Consider the following 18,186-nt stretch of genomic DNA (forward strand, 5'->3'; position numbering starts at 1 on the left):
CAATCAGTGAAACAGGAAGTAACAGTGCACAGGATGAGTTCACCACCTAGGTGAGGCCCTCCACGGGGAAATGACAATGCAAGAGAGCTGGGAGATAGAGGGTGAAGAAATCCAGGTTGTGAGATCATACAGAGCTTAGGGCTACAAAAAGGCTCCAAAGGATGGGAAGCAGAGAAAGTGATCCAAGAAAGTTCACGATGACTGAGGTGAGAAAAAAATGGCTGAACGCGATAGAGACCAGATGTGGCTATCTTTCTACCCAGGTGTGTCTACCTCAGAGGAAAAGATCTGAGCTTGGGCTGCAAGTGGCTGCAACTCTATAGAGATTCTCCATGGGCCATTCGGAGCAGCTAGAATGATTTCCCAACCCAAATGGAGGCATAGAGTAATACAACACAGATGGGATCCATACTGGCCAACTCATCCACATCAGCCAGAAAAACAACACAAAAGTCAACTGGGCTTGGTGACACATGCCTGTAATCCCAGCACTCAGGAGGCTGAGTTAGGAGGATCAAAAATGTCTCAAGGCAAAAAAACAATTTTTTTTTTTAAATGTAGATGTTGGCCAGCTCTGACACTTGTTCTCCATCTGTGTGGAAAAAGCAGGGAAACGTTCCAGTCCCACTCCACAGATGTGCGACCTCAACTCTATAGTGGTCATGTGTATCTTAACTGTTCATTCATCATGTCCACTCACAAATGAGCATGTGTACCCATGGCTCTCAGCTGCTTTTCAAAGTTTTCTCCCCCGAGCCATCAGGCTGAGTTCTTCATCCTCCCCTTTATAAACTCTAAGAACTCTAAACACAGACTCATGTATGACTCCATTGTAAAAGTCCTACTTTTCTTTTGAAAAGGGAAAAAAATTATCTATGACTCAATTGCAATTCTTTTTTTTTTTTTTTGTCAGTCGTGGGACTTGAACTCTGGGCCTGAACACTGTCCCTCAGCTCTTCAGCTCAAGGCTAGTGCCCTACCACTTGAGCTACAGCGTCACTTCCAGTTTTCTGGTAGTTTCTTGGAGATTAGAGTTTCACGGACTTTCCTGCCCAGGCTGGCTTTGAACCACGATCCTCAGATCTCAGCCTCCTGAGTAGCTAGGATTACAGGCGTGAGTCACCAGTGCCCGGCTCAATTGCAATTCTTACATGCCGTTTAACCTGTCTCCTCTGCCAAGTGAGTAACTTGAAAGCAATGATTTCTGTCTTGTCCACCTCTGTACTCCCAGCTTCTAATATATCTGTATACTCCACATAGGTTGGATGGATGGATTAGGTAGGTGGGTAGGCAGATGGATGGATATGTAGAGTAGATAAGATAGTAGGGGGGATAGATGGATAGATGGATGGATGGGTAAATGAATGGGTGGGTGAATGAATAAATGAATGGAGAAATAGATGGGTGAGTGGGTGGATGGATGAGTGGATGGATGGATGGATGGGTAGATGGGTAGATAATGGATGATTTTCTTCATGCTGGCAAGCTAGCTTTATACCAGCTGAATAAGTAATAAAATCAACATGCAGCCACATGATTTAAGAACTGGGTGGAGACATCCACAGATATGTGAACTTGGCATCTTCAACACTCACCTCATTCCTTCCGAAGCTATCTTATCCAGGTTGGGGGTGTCCTTTGTCTCTGCCCAATTTGCTCCCAGGTCACCCCATCCCATATCATCAGCCAAGATGATCACGATATTTGGTTTCTGGCCCATCTTTTTCCCATGGATCCCAAAGTCCACAAGAGGGTAAAAAAATCCAGAGAAACTCACTCCCACCAACAAAACTTTCAGAGAAAGCCAGCCCATGCTGGTAAGCAGCTTCCCTCTGTCGGCTGCAAAGGTGAACCACTGCTAGGGATTTCCCCCCAGTGCTCTGTCTGCAGGAAGTCCCTGGGGAGCAGGTGCAGTATGTGTGACTGGTAATGGCAGTGTTAATGATGAAGGTGTTAAGAGATGGTTGGGGCTACAGAAATGAGGACTCCATCTGAAACCCTAATCCCAGAGAGTCAGGAGACTTGTAAATCACTGGAAGTTCCTCTCCATAGGAGCTACTTCACAACTGCAGCTTCACACGATGACCACCAACACGTGCAACTATTAGATGCCACAGTTAGCAACTGCTCTTTGACCAGGCAGCAAATCACCGCTGGAGGATGTTAAGAGTCACAGCCCAAGCCCTGCATCTGCGTGAGACTCCATCTGGTGCCTGTCGGATACATTCTCCCATCTGAACACCTGAATGTTCTAGAAGCCGCAGTCAGCCCCAAATGAGTTTCTAAGTTCCAGATGGTTGAGGTTTCTGTCAGGTTTCCTGAAAGAACAAAAATTGACAAGAAAACAGTGTTAAAACTGCCAGTGCAGCTGTGTTTTACCCAGTAGCTTAGGAAATAATCATTTTTCCACGCCAACAGATGTTTTCCTTCTTATTTGAATATTTAACGGGCTCCTCAGTTTCTTCCACCTGAAATGCCATGACAATAATATTTGCAATGGACCTCTAGTTACAGGGTCAGAAGTAATATGAGAGATGACTTCTCTCAACCCACGCACAGTGTAGATGGGAGGTGGAGGCCCAGCGTTCTTGGTGGGGAAAGAAGGCTCAGCCCCCCAACTCTGCTAAATCCCAGTGCATCCCCTCTTGCTACCACGTGCCTCTGATTCACAAGAAATCCCCAAATTAATTGTGACTTGGTTAAACTCACTGAGAATTCTAAAAGGTTAGATCATTAGGATTAAGACACAAGTCTTTGTAATATTCATGCTCTAACCTAACCATTTTCAGCCAGTGGCTCACACCTGTAATTCCAGCTACTCAGGAGACGGAGATTGAAGGAGTAGAGTTGAAGCCAGCCCAGGCAGGAAAAGTCTAGAAGAATTTTTTTTTAAAACCTCCAATTAACTACCAAAAAGCTGAACATGGTGCTGTGGCTGAAGTGGCAGAATGGTAGCCATGACACAAAAGCTCAGGGATAGCATCCAGGCCCTGAGTTCAAGCCCCAGGACTAACACCTACACACACACACACACACACACAAATACACAAACACACACTTGATAGAAATTAATTTGGGGGCGAAGTGATGATGTGGCTCAAGTGGTAGAGCGCTCGCCTTGAACTGAAGAGCTCAGAGACAGCGCCCAGGCCCAGAGTTCAAGCCCCCCAACCAACAAAGAAAAAAGAAATAATTTGGGAGAAAAAGAGGACATGTAAAGCAACAAAATTAATAACAGAATCTAGGTGGTAGCAATATGGCTATTCACTGTACTTTCAACTTGCATATGTTTGTAATTAAATGTAAAAAATGATTTCAAAAAATTTTCCTGGAAATATGTCCCTTTTCACCCTAATTATGTAATTTTTTTTTTTTTTTTTGCCAGTCATGGTGCCTGAACTCTGGGCCTGGGCGCTGTCCCTCAGCTCTTCAGCTCAAGGCTAGCGCTCTACCACTTGAGCCACAGCACTACTTCCAGCTTTTTCTTCTTATGTGTTGCTGAGGAATCGAACCCAGGGCCTCATGCATGCAAGACAAGCGCTCTACCACTGAGCCACCTTCCCAGCCCCATTATTATGTAATTTTTTTGAGACAAGAGTCTCACTGTACAACCCAGGCAAGCCTGAGACTCATTATGTAGCCCAGGCTGGTCTCAAACTTGCCATCCTCCTGCCTCAGCCTACTGAGTTCTGGGATTACAGGCTTGTACAACCATGATCAGCCTAATCATGGAATCTGTAGTAAAAAAGGACTAGAGATATAATTCAGAGGTAGAACACTAGCCTAGAATATATGAGATCCTAAGTTCCATCTCTAGCATTAGGGACGGAAAGGGAGGAAAGAAGGAGAAAGAGAAGAAGAGGTAGAGGAAAAGGAGGAAAGAAAGAAAAGACAAGATAGACTTGGTGTGTAAGGCTGGGGTTGGGAATCTGCATGTCTACCAAGCTCCCAGGTGAGGCCTACACTGCTAGTCCTGATTCATTCTTGGAGTAGGAAAGTGCTAGAAAACAAAAACCAACTTGACTCTGGCCTTACATGAGACAGGAAAACAGCACAGCCTAACTAGAGGTGACTCAGTTCCAGCTGACAAAGACCAAGGTGAAACCTATCACAGTGAGTTTTGCAAGTCAGGGTTAGACTTTCAGCTACTGGTTACAAATAGAGCTGAGAGAGGAGGAAAATGTCATTATCCTAGTTTTTGAAGGTAGTAAGAAGACACAGAGCTAAAATTCTGGACCAAATAAAAGCCTTAGTTGAACATGGGAAAGAACCAATGTATCATGTTAGTAGGCCTAGAGTTTTGTCCTCCCTACCAGCTAAGCCAACAGTCAGCAGGAGGGGATGGGGATAGGTGGGAATATGTAAATGATGGGCAGATATTCCTTAATCAAAATAAAAGGAAGTCCAGTAAACAGCCAAGATCTTCAGAAGTCCAATGAATCAATTGTTCAGAAATGCAAATTCCTCTTTCCAAAAGGAGAGTGATTTCAACTCAATTAGATGCCAGCAAGTGTTTGTTGAACTTGAGGCCCTGAAAGATTTCTCTTTTTTGGAAAGTCTTTCTGGAAGTTTCTTGCTCAAGCAGATTACTTAACAAATACTTGTTCACCTGGTGCTTAACTTCCAGCCTCATTCCACAGGCTCCTGAACATTGAGCAATGGTCCTAGAATGCTTTCTTCTTTTTTTTTTTTTTTTTTTTTTGTTTTTTTTTTTTTTTTTTTGGGTCCAGTCATGGGGCCTGAACTCTGGGCCTGGGCACTGTCCCTCAGCTCTTCAGCTCAAGGCTAGCGCTCTACCACTTGAGCCACGGCGCCACTTCCGGCTTTTTTCTTATGTGGTGCTGAGGAATCGAACCCAGGGCCTCAGGCATGCAAGGCAAGTGCTTTAACCACTGAGCCACCTTCTCAGCCCTAGAATGCTTTCTTCTTAAAGCTACTTAGCCCAGGAGCCCTGGAGAGACTTCATTCCTGCTCAATAATCCATTTAAGAATGACTCAAGGTACAAGAGTTCCAGGAGGGAAAAAAAAAATCACTCCTGAAAGAAGGTGAAATGAAAGTACACATAGATTGTTTACCTCCATTGTTCCATGATACAAGGATTTTCAAAGAATCCTTAACACAGAACTTAAAATTTTCACAGGAATGGAAATAAGCTAATTTAGCCAGCATGCCACCATATCTCTGGGGAGACATTTAATCCCTTCTCAGTTTGTAGATTGTGTGTGTGTGTGTGTGTGTGTATGTGTGTGTGTGTGTGTGTATGTGTGTGTGTGTGTGTGTGTGTGTCCCCTTAAGCTTGAACTCAGGGCCTGGAAGCTGTCTTAGCACTTCTTTTACTCAAGGCTACTACTCTACCACTTCAGCCACAGCTCCACTTCTGGTTTCTTTTCATCATTAACTGCAGATAAGAGTCTCATGAACTTTTCTGCCCGGGCTGGCTTCAAACTCTGATCCTCAGATCTCAGCCTCCTGAGTAGCTAGGATTACAGGCATGAGCCACTGGTGCCCAGCCTAGATTTACTTTTTAAGCTAGAAGGAAAAGTCAAACTGTAGTAGGAAGACCCTCTACTCAGGCAGGCAAGCCCACCTAGTCGCCCGGAGTGACAGAGCCCACCGCAACAAAGTTGTTAATAAAGAAGCAACTTTATTGAGAAGGTTCCTACACTGACTGGCTAGGGCCATAGCACAGGCTTGGGAGCTGATACTGCAACCCCCCAGCGGCCCATGTACTTTGGTTTTTAAAGGCAAAATTCATGAGGTCAAGCCTGGTCACGTGCAGGTGACCAATGAGATTGTTACACGCCCAAAAGATTGCACAGTCCTACTAGACCACATGCAGTGGCCAATGAGGTTATAGTTTGTCACATAATGGCTGTTTAAACCAGCCTATCACTTTTGGTTTAAATGACTCACAAGTTCAACGAGTAAGGCAGGAAGAGTTTAGTGGAGTTTACCATAAGCACGTGAAAAAGGCGGAGTTTACAGTAAACTCTCGATGTTTCCAGTATGTGCCAGATTACAGCCTAACTGTTTTATCTGTCAGTCCTGAACAGAACAGTCAAGGTGGGTTAGGTTAAGGGGAGGGGATCTAGAGGCATTTTTTTCCATTACAGGAACTGGGCTGGTTGGAGCCAAAATCCTTGTTTAAAGGATTTTTTTCTAAAATCACTAAAACAAAGGCAAAGCCTGGAAAGAAGCTGTGCCAGCTCCAGTCTCCTCTCAGGGCCTACTTCAACATGAAACATCCAATGGAGGACTCTAAGCCAAGGAGTTCCATTAAGACCCATGCTGGTCCTGTAAGCCTAGTGGTCCTAAAGAAACTGGGCCCACCTGCTGGCCCAGGACTTTATCTCCCAACTTTCCATAGCTGTCAGTCTATGGTGGGAGGGCAGGCACTGGCAAGGGGCTGGCCACCTGCCTAAGGAAGAAAAGGAGTGGTCTTTGGGGAATGAATTCATTTCTCTTTCCTCTGATGGGAGATAGTTGACCGCCAAACTCAACACCTCCCACAAAGAAAGCCCTACTACGAGGCTGGCTGGGATGGATTCCTGTGGTGTCCAGATTCCAACAGCTCCTCAGATCTCCGTGTTCCCCAGGCAGGAATACAACAATCATCGTCAGCCTTATCATGATTCCTATTCTCTGATGCCCATTTCTGTTGTTATTCTTGTTTCGACAGTACTTGTGTTTGAACTCAGGGCCTTTCAACTTTCTAGGCAGGCACTTTACTACTTGAGCCACATCCTCAGGCCTCTTTTGATCTAGCTTTTGTTCAGATCCGCTCAGACAGAGATCCTCCTGATTAGCTTGGACCACAAGGTCACTCACCACCAAACCCAGCTTACTGACTGAGACAAGGTCTCTTTAACTTCCTCCAGTCTAGCCTTGACCTGGGACCCTCTTAATCTCTGCCTTCCCAGTAGCTGAGATCACAGATGTGAGCCATGATCATGCCCAGCTCCAATCTCCATCTTATTCATGGACTTTTTGTGGTGTTAAGAGACAGCATCCAGGGCCTCATGGAGGCTTGCTAAGCAGGTGCTATACTACTGACCTAGATCCCAGGGCCTTTACCAAAATTTAAAGCAGGGCTGCCAGGTAGGCGGAAGTTTGATTTCCCTTCAGTTTCCAGGCTAATGAGCAGGGAAATGAGCCCTGGAGGCTGCCAGCCAAGAGAATGAGGGTAAAATGACCGGGCGACCTGCTGGGCAGTGTCCTGGGGCTTCCTGAGCCCCTCAATCCATCACCTGACTCTGGCTCCCCATGGGCTTCCCTGGGCCAAGCATCTTCCTAGAGACCCTTGAAAACAGCTGAAATAACAAGGAGGTTGGACAGACTTTTCTGGCAGAGGGCTTTGTTAGTTTCCCAGAGACAGCAGTTTCTGATGAGCTGAGGCCAGAAGAGACAAAGAAGCAGAGCTGGGATGGGGGTGGGGGGAGAGGAATTCTCTTATTACAGAATTCGGTTGTTTAACCTCAAAAAAATCAGAACATGGGTTGTGTGCTGACCAGGGGCCTGGAGTCTCACAGAAGTTGGGGGAGGGGGGTGCTAGGAAGAGCCTTGGGCACTAGCTGCCTATCTGAGGGCACTAGCTACCTATCTGAGGCCTGACATGAGTCTCCCACACATCTAGTCATTGGTCCAACAAATGTGTACTGGCCCTTTAATCCAGACACTGCACAAAGCCATGAATGAGACAAATGAAATCCCTGCCTCACACCAAATATCTTTTTTTTGGGCGGGGGGCAGGGGGGGGCGGGTAGGGTTGCAGAGAAGTCAGAAAGATTAAATGTGAGCATGGCAGAGAAAATCAAAGCAGGAAGGGGCCCCGGCGTAGACAGCTGATGAGGGTGGTCAGGGTACTACCCTGTAGAAAGTAAAGGGGAAGAATCTGTATGGAACACCTCCCTCCCCCCCGCCCTCCTCCCCAGGATCGGAGGCACCCATGCTGGAAGAAGATGGCAAGCAGAGAACGAAGGTCTAGTTCAAGTGAGAGGCAAGGAAAAGGCTGTGGAAGGAGGAAGAGTGTTAGAGTCACAGAGCAGAACAGGAGGCTTGTGCTGAGAAGGGAAACCACAGGCAGCTCCCACAAGGCGAGTAAGACCTGAATAACGTTGTAGCAGAATCCCTGAGCTCTCGGCGGAGATCCTCAAGGCAGCTGCGTGAAGGGAGAAGCTGAACTCCACAGAGAGGAGGTCCTCCCATCCATCCAGATGTGTCCAGGTAAGGTAAGGTGAAGAAAGCAGAAGCCCCTACTAGGACTTGGAATTTAAGGAGGCAGCCACCTCCCTTTCAGCCACCACTGTGCACTTACAAACCAGGGAGTGGACGCCTCCTTAAATTTCGCTTCATTCTAGTCCAGGCCCCCAGATAACAACCACAGCCAGGACCAAGAGTTATGGCAGGGTCCCTTTCCTCACCCCAAGTCAGTAGGAATCTGGCTCAACGTGGGCAGATGAATTCTTAAAGCAGAGGTAGGATGCACTTTCAGCTTAACCAAGGACACAAAAAATAACCTTGACCTGATGCCGCCACACAAGCAGGAAAGCAACTCCACTGCCATCTTTAACACAGCTTTATTGCAGTGTACCGGTGGCGGGAACCTGCGATCCTAGCTACTTAGGAGACTGAGATCTAATGCTCAAGGTTCAAAGCCAGCTAGAGCAGAAAAGTCTGTGAGACTCTTATCTCCAATTAAACACTAAAAAGCCAGGAGTGGAGGCATGGCTCATGTTCCAGACATGAAGAAAAAAAGAAAAAAAAAAGCCAAGCAAGAGTCCAAGATTCTGGGCTGGGAAGGTGGCTCAGTGGTAGAGTGCTTGCCTTGCATGCATGAGGCCCTGGGGTTGATTCCTCCGCAGAAAAAGTCAGAAGTGGTGCTGTGGCTCAAGTGGTAGAGCGCTAGCCTTGATCTGAAGAGCTGAGGGACAGCACCCAGGCACAGAGTTCAAGCCCCATGACTGACCAAAAAAAAAAAAAAAAAAAAGTGTTTGAGCCCTAGCACAGGCACCACAAACAAACAAAAAACCTTTACCCTGATAGGAGGACTGAGGATTCAAACTTAGTTAGGACTATATAGAAAGTTCCAGGCCAGCCTGCACTATCTAGCAAGACTCTGTCTCAAAACAAAGTAAAACAAGTAAGAAAATACATTATTTGGGCAAGGGCTATAGCCCTATAGAGGAATATCTACCTAGCATATACACAAAACCTTGGGTTTGATCTTCAGCAGTACAAAGAAAGGAGGCAGAAAGACAGAGAAATGAGAAGGGGGAGGGGCTCCATTTTTTCCATTCATTTAAGCTGGGAGACCTCATTTATCCCGTTAAGCTTGGAGATCTCAAGCAAGAACCTGCAGTCAGGAGCATCTCTTCTGGGAGCCCAGAGATGCCAGGAAGGCCATCCACAGGGGGGCAGAGGACATCCTGTCCACTTTTAGGCCAAGACCGCCTGTTGAGATGGTCACAGAAGGAAACCATGTAGCACAAGCCAATCCAGGAGAGCCAAGGTGGCCTCACGCCATGCAGCTAAAAGCTCAGGAGCCCTGTGAAAATTATAACTGGGTCGTGGAACACAGATCAGAAAAAACAGAGAGCAACTGCACATCTGAAGGCCATCTTTTCTCTATACCTCTCTCCTCTACTTGAAAATTCCCGAACGGCATGACCAGGGGGAAGGACTGTCGGTCAGCTACCGCAGATCCCCAGTCAGAAACTTATTTGTCAACTTGTTGTTTATTCTGTTTTTCAAGACAGAATCTCACCATGTAGCCCAGCCCAGACACAAACTGATGTTCCTTCTGTCTCTGTCTGCAGTGCTGGGATTATAGGTATACACCAACACACTTGGCCTCCTCTTCCTTTTTTTTTTTTTTCTACAATATTTTTTTCCCTACAATATATTTGTAAGTAAAATGGGGCCTATAGATGTATTGCAATGAAGCCTCTTTGTACTTTTTTTTTTCCCCCCAGTCCTGGGGCTTGAACTCAAGGGCCTGGGCACTGTCCCCCAGCTTCTTTTGCTCAAGGTTAGCACTCTACCACCTGAGCCACAGTGCTACTTCCAGCTTTTTCTGTTTATGTGGTAATGAGGAATGGAACACAGGGCTTCATGCACGCTAGGCAAGCAGTCTACCACTGAGTCACATTCCCAGTTCTCCCTCCACCTTCCCCCCATACTATTTTATGCAAGCTAATAAAGCAAATATATATATATATCCTGGATTGTAGATCTAGAAGAGATTAAGTTCAATTCTTTTTCCTTTTTTGTTTTGTTTTTTAGTAGACTTGACCATACCCTTTTCTTTTTGCAGTACTGAGGTTTGAACTCAGGGCTTCGTGTATGTTGAACAGTTGTTCTACACCTAAGTCACTTCTCCAACACATTTTCATACTTTTCTTTTTTGTACTTCCTGCCTACTTCCATGCCTGGAACCTAGAGCCTCTTAAGTTGAGTGACAGGTACATACTACCACACTCAGCTATTAGTTGACAGAGGGTCTTAAGAACCTATTACTGAGGCTGGCCTCAAATTATAATCCTCTCAATCTGTCTCCCAAGTGAGTTCCTAGAGGACAGGCCAGAGCCATTGGCACCAGCCACATTTTACGTCTCATCTTTCTTCTTGTCCTGTTAATCAAGCTCAGTATTTCTTTTTCTTTTGGTCATGCTTGTATGAGAAGAGGGAACTTCTAAGCAAACTTTCTATACCATCTTCTCTATTTGTGTATAATCATCCTTGCTCTAGATCCATCCCACCTCTCCAAGGAAATGTGTTAGATTCTGTTATAGAATAAAGGTTTTGGTTGCCACCAAAACATCTAAGTCAAGCCCTAAATCCCAATGTGATGGAATGTGGAGAAGGCCTAGGAGAGGCACGTAGGCTTAGATGAGACCATGGGAGAATGAGATGGAAGAGCTTTGTTCTCTTGCTCTACCAGGTGAACAGGCCATTATCAAGCCATGAAGATCCCTTATCAGGAACCAGATGAGCCTGAACCACGTCTTATATCTTAGATGCCCAGCTTCCAGACCAGTGAAACTCATTTCTGTTGTCTTAAATCCCTCTCCCTAATCTGTGGGATCAAATCCTGGCATCCTGAGCACACTAAGCCCACTTCTTGCTAATGTTTTATCTGAGAATGTCTGAAGTTGAGGTATGGGTAGAGTCGAGCTACACTAAAATTTGGGCAAAGAATGTTGAATTTGGTGACGCTGTTACTTGGGCAAATTTGCCTTTTGGAGAATGAATCTAGGGAATGTGATGGCCTGTGTCAAGAAAAATATGTCTTGAAGACCTCATTTACCTGCAAGCTACCTGCTCCACCCCAAATGCTTCATAGGAATCAAATAATCCAACACAAATTCTCAGTAACTGCTCAGATATGCTGGCTATTGTTATTCTATCTTTCCACTTTTTGTTTTAAAGGGATAACATTTTTTGTGTGTTGGCTGGTATTGGAGCTTGAACTCGGGGCCTAGGCACTATCCCTTAGTTTTTTCTGCCGCTTGAGCCCACAGTAACATTTCTGGCTTTTTGGTGATTAGCTGGAGAGCAGCATCTCTCACAGTTTCCGACCCCAGGGTTGTCTTCCAATGGTGATCCTTAGATCTCAGCCTACTGAGTAGTTAGCCTCACTGGTGCCCAACAAGGGGTAATATGAGAATGCTCTGAGAAAGCACCAGGCAAGCCTCAGTGAAATGAATATTCAACAAAAACATTCTGGGTGTGGATGGTGAAATCCGGGCTCGCTATAGGTAATGGCGGCGAGATGAGCTTCAGAATGCTCTGCCGCTGGATTCTGAACCCAGTGAAGGAAGAACTTACAAACACCTTGGTCAGGAGCTATACCAGTTTTGCAAAGTCAAGTGTCATTCTGGTTTGCATTTTCAAAGCTCCTAAACTTGGTTGACTGTGTCATCTTGAGTAAACCTGAGCTAGATCCTTCCGCTGGGCAGACTCCAGTGATGGCTGGCATTGTTGCTATAAGCTACCTTCCAGCAAATCTGGTTTTGAGGTCTCGCTGTAGAGTGAGTGGAAGAGGAATCTCCCTTTTGCTGATGCTAATTAAAAGGAAAGCCAGGCACTGGTGGTTCAGTCTGTAATCCCAGCTACTCAATAGGCTAACATCCAAGGACCAGGGTCCAAGGCCAGCAGGGCAGAAAAGTCCATGAGACTCTTACCTCCAATTAACATCCAAAAACCGGAAGTAGAACTGTGGTTCAGTGCTAGCCTTGAATGAAAGAGCTCAGGGCCAGCATCCAGGCCCCAAGTTCAAGCCCTATGACCCAAAGAAAAAGAACCAAGAAAGGGGAGGGCAGGGGAGGGAAGGGATCACATTTCAAGAACATCAGAAACATCCAGAGCATGGCTTGTCCTTGATACTTGGCCTGAGATTCAAACAACACACACAACTCCTGGATGCAAACTCCAAGTTAGTAACTTAACCAAAGGGTGTTCAATCAGTATTTAATGAACAAAAGAAAATCTAGCCTGCCCAGGCCCCACCCTGAAAACCAGGTTCATCCCCTATTTCCCTAACTAACGTCAGACGACCATTCTAGTTGGCCATCCTCCAGAGGCTCACTTGTAATTCTCACATTAAGACTTCACTTTGGGGGCTGGGAAGGTAGCTCAGTGGTAGAGCGCTTGCCTTGCATGCATGAGGCCTTGGGTTCGACTCCTCAGCACCACACAAGCAGAAAAAAAAAAGCCGGAAGTGGCGCTGTGGCTCAAGTGGTAGAGAGCTAGCCTTGAGCTGAGGGACAGCGCCAGGCCCAGAGTTCAGGCCCCATGACCAGACCCCCCCCCCAAAAAAGACTTCACTTTGGGGGGGGAAGGGGGAGTTGTGGAGGTGGGAGGGAAGGGATGGTAGAGGAAAAACAAAGGAGGAGGCAACAATACTTGACAGGAAATGTACTCATTACTTTGCTCATGTAACTGTAACCCCTCTGAACACTATTTTTACAATAAAAAATGTACCCCCCCCCAAAAAAAAGACTTCACTTTGTGGCCTTCGGAGGTTGCTAAGTTGTGGAACACTACCCTAACATGTCCGCAGCACTCACTACAAAAACAAAACAAATCTGTCTGATTCCATGGCTTAAGACTATAATCTTAGCTACTTAGGAGATAGAGGTCAGGGAGATCATAATTCAAAAGGCCAGCTTGAGCAAAGAAAAAAAAAAAGGCATAAGAATCTATCTTTATCAACAGCTGAGAGCAGTGTCAAGGATCTACCATCTCAAGGATGTGGGGGGGGGGGGGGGGGAAGGAAGCACAAATAGGAGGATCAGAGTCCAGGATATAAAGAAAGAGCCCATCTCAAAAAAGAACCAATGCAAAAAAAAAAGCGGGGGGGGGGGGGGTGCTCCCAGCAGAGTGGCTCAAATAGCCTGCTTTGCCTTGCAAGCTCCAAACCCCAGTACCACCAAACCAAAACCAAATGCTCCTCCACGTGTTGCAAGGTAATAGCGACACATACATCTTCTCCATAGGAAGCACATTCTCCGGGGTGTGGTTTTTGTGGCCCTGTAGATGGCTGCACTCATCAGTTCTCACCAGAAGGCTGTGGATGAATGAACAGGCAGGGCATGGGAGGGAAGGACAGAGGTTCTCAGTGCATCCAGGCTAACTTCTCCCGAGGAGATTAGAATCTCCACTGGCCACAGCAGGGCAGGGTCCTTCCAGGTCTCCTGTCTACCACAGAGTCCCAGGGCACCCATTCTGCATCAGTCACAGCAGCTGGAAATGCATTGTCACACTGGCCCCAAAGGGTTAAAACGAAGATCTGCCTTGCAGGAAACCACACATTGACAGTGTGTGTATGGTTGGACAGGCACAGGAAGTAGGAAGAAGAGCAAGGTTGTGTGTCTTGGGCTTTTGGGAACATGGCAGTGGACAAGAATTATCCAATGAAAGCTTGATTCCCCCAAGGCAGAAGTCAGTGGCTTGGTACCTTGCACTTTGCCACATTCCATGACCCATAACCTAGACTAGACACAAAGTCTAATACAGCATGCACTTATTCCTAAATGCAATGTGATTGACATGATTTCTTTTTTATCTTTCTTTCTTTTTGTTGGTTGTGAGACTTGAATTCCAAATCTGGGCGTTGTCTCTGAGCTCTTCAGCTCAACACAAGCACTCTACCACTTGAGCCATAGCACCACTTCTGGTTTTCTGTTTATGTGGTGCTGAGGAATCGAACCCAGGGCCTCATGCATGCGAGGCAAGCATTCTACCACTGAGCTACCTTCCCAGCCCCCGACTGACATGATTTCTTGTTCTGAGGATATGGGTTTGAGTTTTAGGCCTTTTGCAGCAGTTCCAATACATACATACTTATACATGTATAGATAGATAGATAGATAAATAGATAGGTAGATAGATAGATAGATAGATTTTTTTTTTTTAAAACAGAGGCTTCAAGGCTGGGAAGGTGGCTCAATGGTAGAGTGCTTGCCTTGCATGCACGAAGCCCTGGGTTTGATTCTTCAGTACCACATAAACAGAAAAAGCTAGAAGTGGTGCTGTGGCTTAAGTGGTAGAGCTCTAGCCTTGAGCCCAGAAAGGCTCAAGGACAGAGCCCAGGCCCTGAGTTGGACGCCCAAGATGTGCAAAAAACAAACCACCAAAAAAGCCACAAATCAAACAAACAACAAAAAAAAATACACCCCAGAGGCCTCCCTAAGGCTATGTTCTATTATTGTTTTGTTTTGTTTTTCTTTATAAGCTGTGAGAGGATCACACTCCAAGAGCACTAAGCTGGGAAGACTTAAGTGCAAAAGAAGAAACTTTTAATGGTGAAATCCAATCATTCCAAGCCAGGTGGTGCTGGCTCACACCTGTAAATCCTAGCTACTCCGGAGGTGAAGATCTAAGGACTGCAGTTAGAAGCCAGCCTAGGCAGGAAGCCTGTGACACTCTTTCCAATGAATCACAGGAAAAGCCTGAAGTAGAGCTGTGGCTCAAGTGGTAGAGTGCTAGCCTAGAGCAAAAGGCACTCGGGAACAAAGCCTAGGACAGGCGAAAACAAAACAAAAAGAAGTCACTCCAGAGTTAATGAGTCATACCCAGGTCCAAGTCCTGGACACAGCTCCGTGGGTGGTCATGCGTGACCTCAAGGTCCCCCAGTACAAGACGCGTTCACCCCCTCCCATCTCCCACTCTCGCTGTTCTATGCATCCTTCCCTTGGTTCAAGGTCCTCCCCCCATCCTGCTCTGAACCTCGGTTCTCAATTCTCTAGGAGACAATGGTCAATGGTCAAAGGTCATGTCACTTGTCCTAAGAGCCAACAACAGTAGGCAGTCCCTTACACATGTTCTCTCAGTCAACTTGGCAACACAGCAGGTAACATGTTACCTTCTTCTTCATCATCATCATCATCATCATCATCATCATCATCTCACCATCCTTAGCGACACTAGTCAGGCACCCCACCCCCATCCCCAGCTGTCTTTGTGATCCCCCAGTATGTAACCCTTCTTTAGTTTGAAGAGGAGGGAAGGGGGTCACAAATGTCAAGCTAAATACACTCTATCTACCCAGACCTCCTAAGGGGCACAATTTGACATTCTCTGTCATCAAAACAAGCAGATATGAACACTTTATTATTTATTTATTGCCAGTCGTGGGGCTTGAACTCAAGGGTCTGGGCACTGTCCCTAAGCTTCTTTTGCTGAAGGGCTAGGCACTCTACCACTTGAGCCACTGTGCCACTTCTGGCTTTTTCTGTGTATGTGGTACTAAGGAATCGAACCCAGGGCTTCACTCATGCTAGCAAGCACTCTACCACTGAGCCACATTCCCAGCCCAGATATGAACATTTTAAAGCAAAAGAATTATCCCCAATAGAATTCAGTCCAATCATTCAAAATGTAGGCCCTTGAATGGAGAGGGAGGGGGGGTAGAGAGAGGAAGAGGTAATTGGTTGAGCAGACCCCCCCTACACACACACACACACACACACACACACACACACAAACAATCACACACACACACACACACACTCCCCTTCCTCTGTGTAAGCCCTAAAGACCCAGAAGACGGAGAGGGAGGGGGGGCAGAGAGAGGAAGAGGTAATTGGTTGAGCAGACCCCCCCACACACACACAAACACACACTCCCCTTCCTAAGCCCTAAAGACCCAGAAGCCACTCAAGCAGGCTTGGGCACGGGACACGCCGCTCCCAGCTTCGCACCACAAGCCTTTCAATCTGCTTACCAAGTTGAAGTTCTCACAGACTGGGAAATGCAGTGAGCTGATTTGCAAGCCTGGGTCATATCTGCCTAGCAACCCAACCCAAAGACTTGGGGGACTGGAAGCGTGGATGGAGAACAGGCCAGGCCAACTCTGCACAAAGGAATCTGTTCTCATGCAAATGATCCTAAGTGAAAGGGCTTGAAAAGGGAGAGTCAGGCAGCTGTGAGGAGTGAGCTTTTTCTCCAGCAGTTGCGGAGTGAGCTTTGCAGGGCATCACAGGCTCGTTCACTGGGAAGGGAGGGCCGAGGTTTCTACCTGCCTCGTGGGCTCCACACCTACAGAGGGGAGCAGGAGGGGAGCTGAAGCCTTAGCTTAATTTCCTGACTTTCCTGGTCCAAGACTCCAGTCCCTAAATGTTCTTTTGTTCTTATTTAGAACTAAACAGAGTTAGTTTTGTTGTGGGGAGGTAGTGATTAGCATGGTAATGCAATACTTTTCCTGAAGAAGTAAAAACAACAACAACCTCCAAACAAAACAGAGGTGTTCATACTTGGTCTAGAAGGATGGAAGGAAGGCTGAGGTTCTTCTAACCAGGCTAGCAAAACTGATTTCCAACCACCTCTCCATTATCTAAACACACATGGCCAAAGTCAACTTTGAAGAAGATCTAATTACAAAGCCCAGTAGGAATCTACAACCGCAGTGGGATTCACCATGGGCCATGCAGTGTTCTGGGCCTCAATCCCTAAACTGAGAAGAGCTATTTGCAAGAAGCCTGTTGATGGAGTTAAAGATTGTATGCAACATGAAACATAAAAAGGTAATTATCATTAATACCAAAAGTAAGAGTAATAATACCAACAGTTAGGTTCCACTTGGTCAAGATATTTACATGGGGACTTGGAATGTGGCTTAGTGGTAGAGTGCTTGCCTACCATGCATGAAGCCCTAAGTTAGATTCTTCAGTACCACATACACAGAAAAACCAGGAAGTGGTGCTGTGGGTCAAGTGGTAGTGTGCTAGACTTGAGCAAAAGAGAAGCTCAGGGACAGTGCCCAGGTCTTGAGTTCGAGCTCCAAGACTGGGAATAAATAAATAAATAAAATATTTACATAGGATTTTTTCCCCATTCATTGAGTCCTTGGCTTAATATCATGATGCGGAAGCGCCAAGATTTCATGTGAATTGTTTGGAGCCACTCTATTAAATGATGGCTTACACCCCTAACTTCCCAAACAAGACAATATAGCATCTACAGTGACATAGTAAATGTGCCTGTGCAGCTAGGCAAGCGTGGGGTACCTGGACACCCAAACTGGAGATGCTAAAACTGAAGGATGGCTTGAGCCCAGAAATTACGGACCAGGCTGGGCAATGGGTCTGAGGGATACTTAACTGTAATCCCAGCACAAGGGAGATGAGACCCTATCTCAAAACAAACAAGTGTGTGTGTGGGGGGGGGGGGAGATGGGAAGGGATGGGAAGGGGAAACAAAGGAGGAGGCAACAATGCTTGATAAGAAATGTACTCATTATCTTGCCCATGTAATTGTAACCCCTATTTTCACAATTAAATATATATATATTATTTTTTTAAAAAAGCACTAGCATTGGTAACAGAGACCCATTAAAAATTTAATTTAAGGGGCTGGGAAGGTGGCTCAGTGGTAGAGCGCTTAACTTGTATGCCTGAAGCTCTGGGTTCGATTCCTCAGCACCACATAAGCAAAAAGAAAAAAGCCGGAAGTGGTGCTGTGGCTCAAGTGGTAGAGTACTAGCCTTGAGCTGAAGAGCTGAGGGACAGCGCCCAGGCCCAGAGTATAGGCCCCACAACGGGACCCAAAAAAAAAAAAGTAATTTAAAAAAGTAACATTTTCCACATTGACTGCCAGAAGGAACTAAAGACCACCAGGGTAAGACCGTAAACTAATGGGGAAGACCATAACTCTACAAGATTATGTCTACAGGCTCTCCAGCATTA

General features: G+C 46.1%; 1 protein-coding gene across 3 annotated transcripts in view; it reads right to left on the bottom strand.

The window, feature by feature from the left end:
- Arsg (arylsulfatase G) overlaps positions 1-18,186 on the bottom strand; it is a 111,869-nt gene that overhangs the window by 66,241 nt on the left and 27,442 nt on the right. For 2 of the 3 annotated variants that reach the window (XM_042702728.1, XM_042702727.1), the window contains exon 2: positions 1,596-2,318. The exons of the other annotated variant lie outside the window; for it this stretch is intronic. In XM_042702728.1, the coding sequence (XP_042558662.1) occupies positions 1,596-1,813 (218 nt within the window). In that variant the 5' untranslated portion in view covers positions 1,814-2,318. The remainder of the gene's footprint in view (positions 1-1,595; positions 2,319-18,186) is intronic. 3 annotated transcript variants of the gene reach the window in all.

Source organism: Dipodomys spectabilis, unplaced genomic scaffold (genome assembly GCF_019054845.1).
Source record: "Dipodomys spectabilis isolate Male_0828 unplaced genomic scaffold, ASM1905484v1 ptg000329l, whole genome shotgun sequence".
NCBI lineage: Eukaryota > Metazoa > Chordata > Mammalia > Rodentia > Heteromyidae > Dipodomys > Dipodomys spectabilis.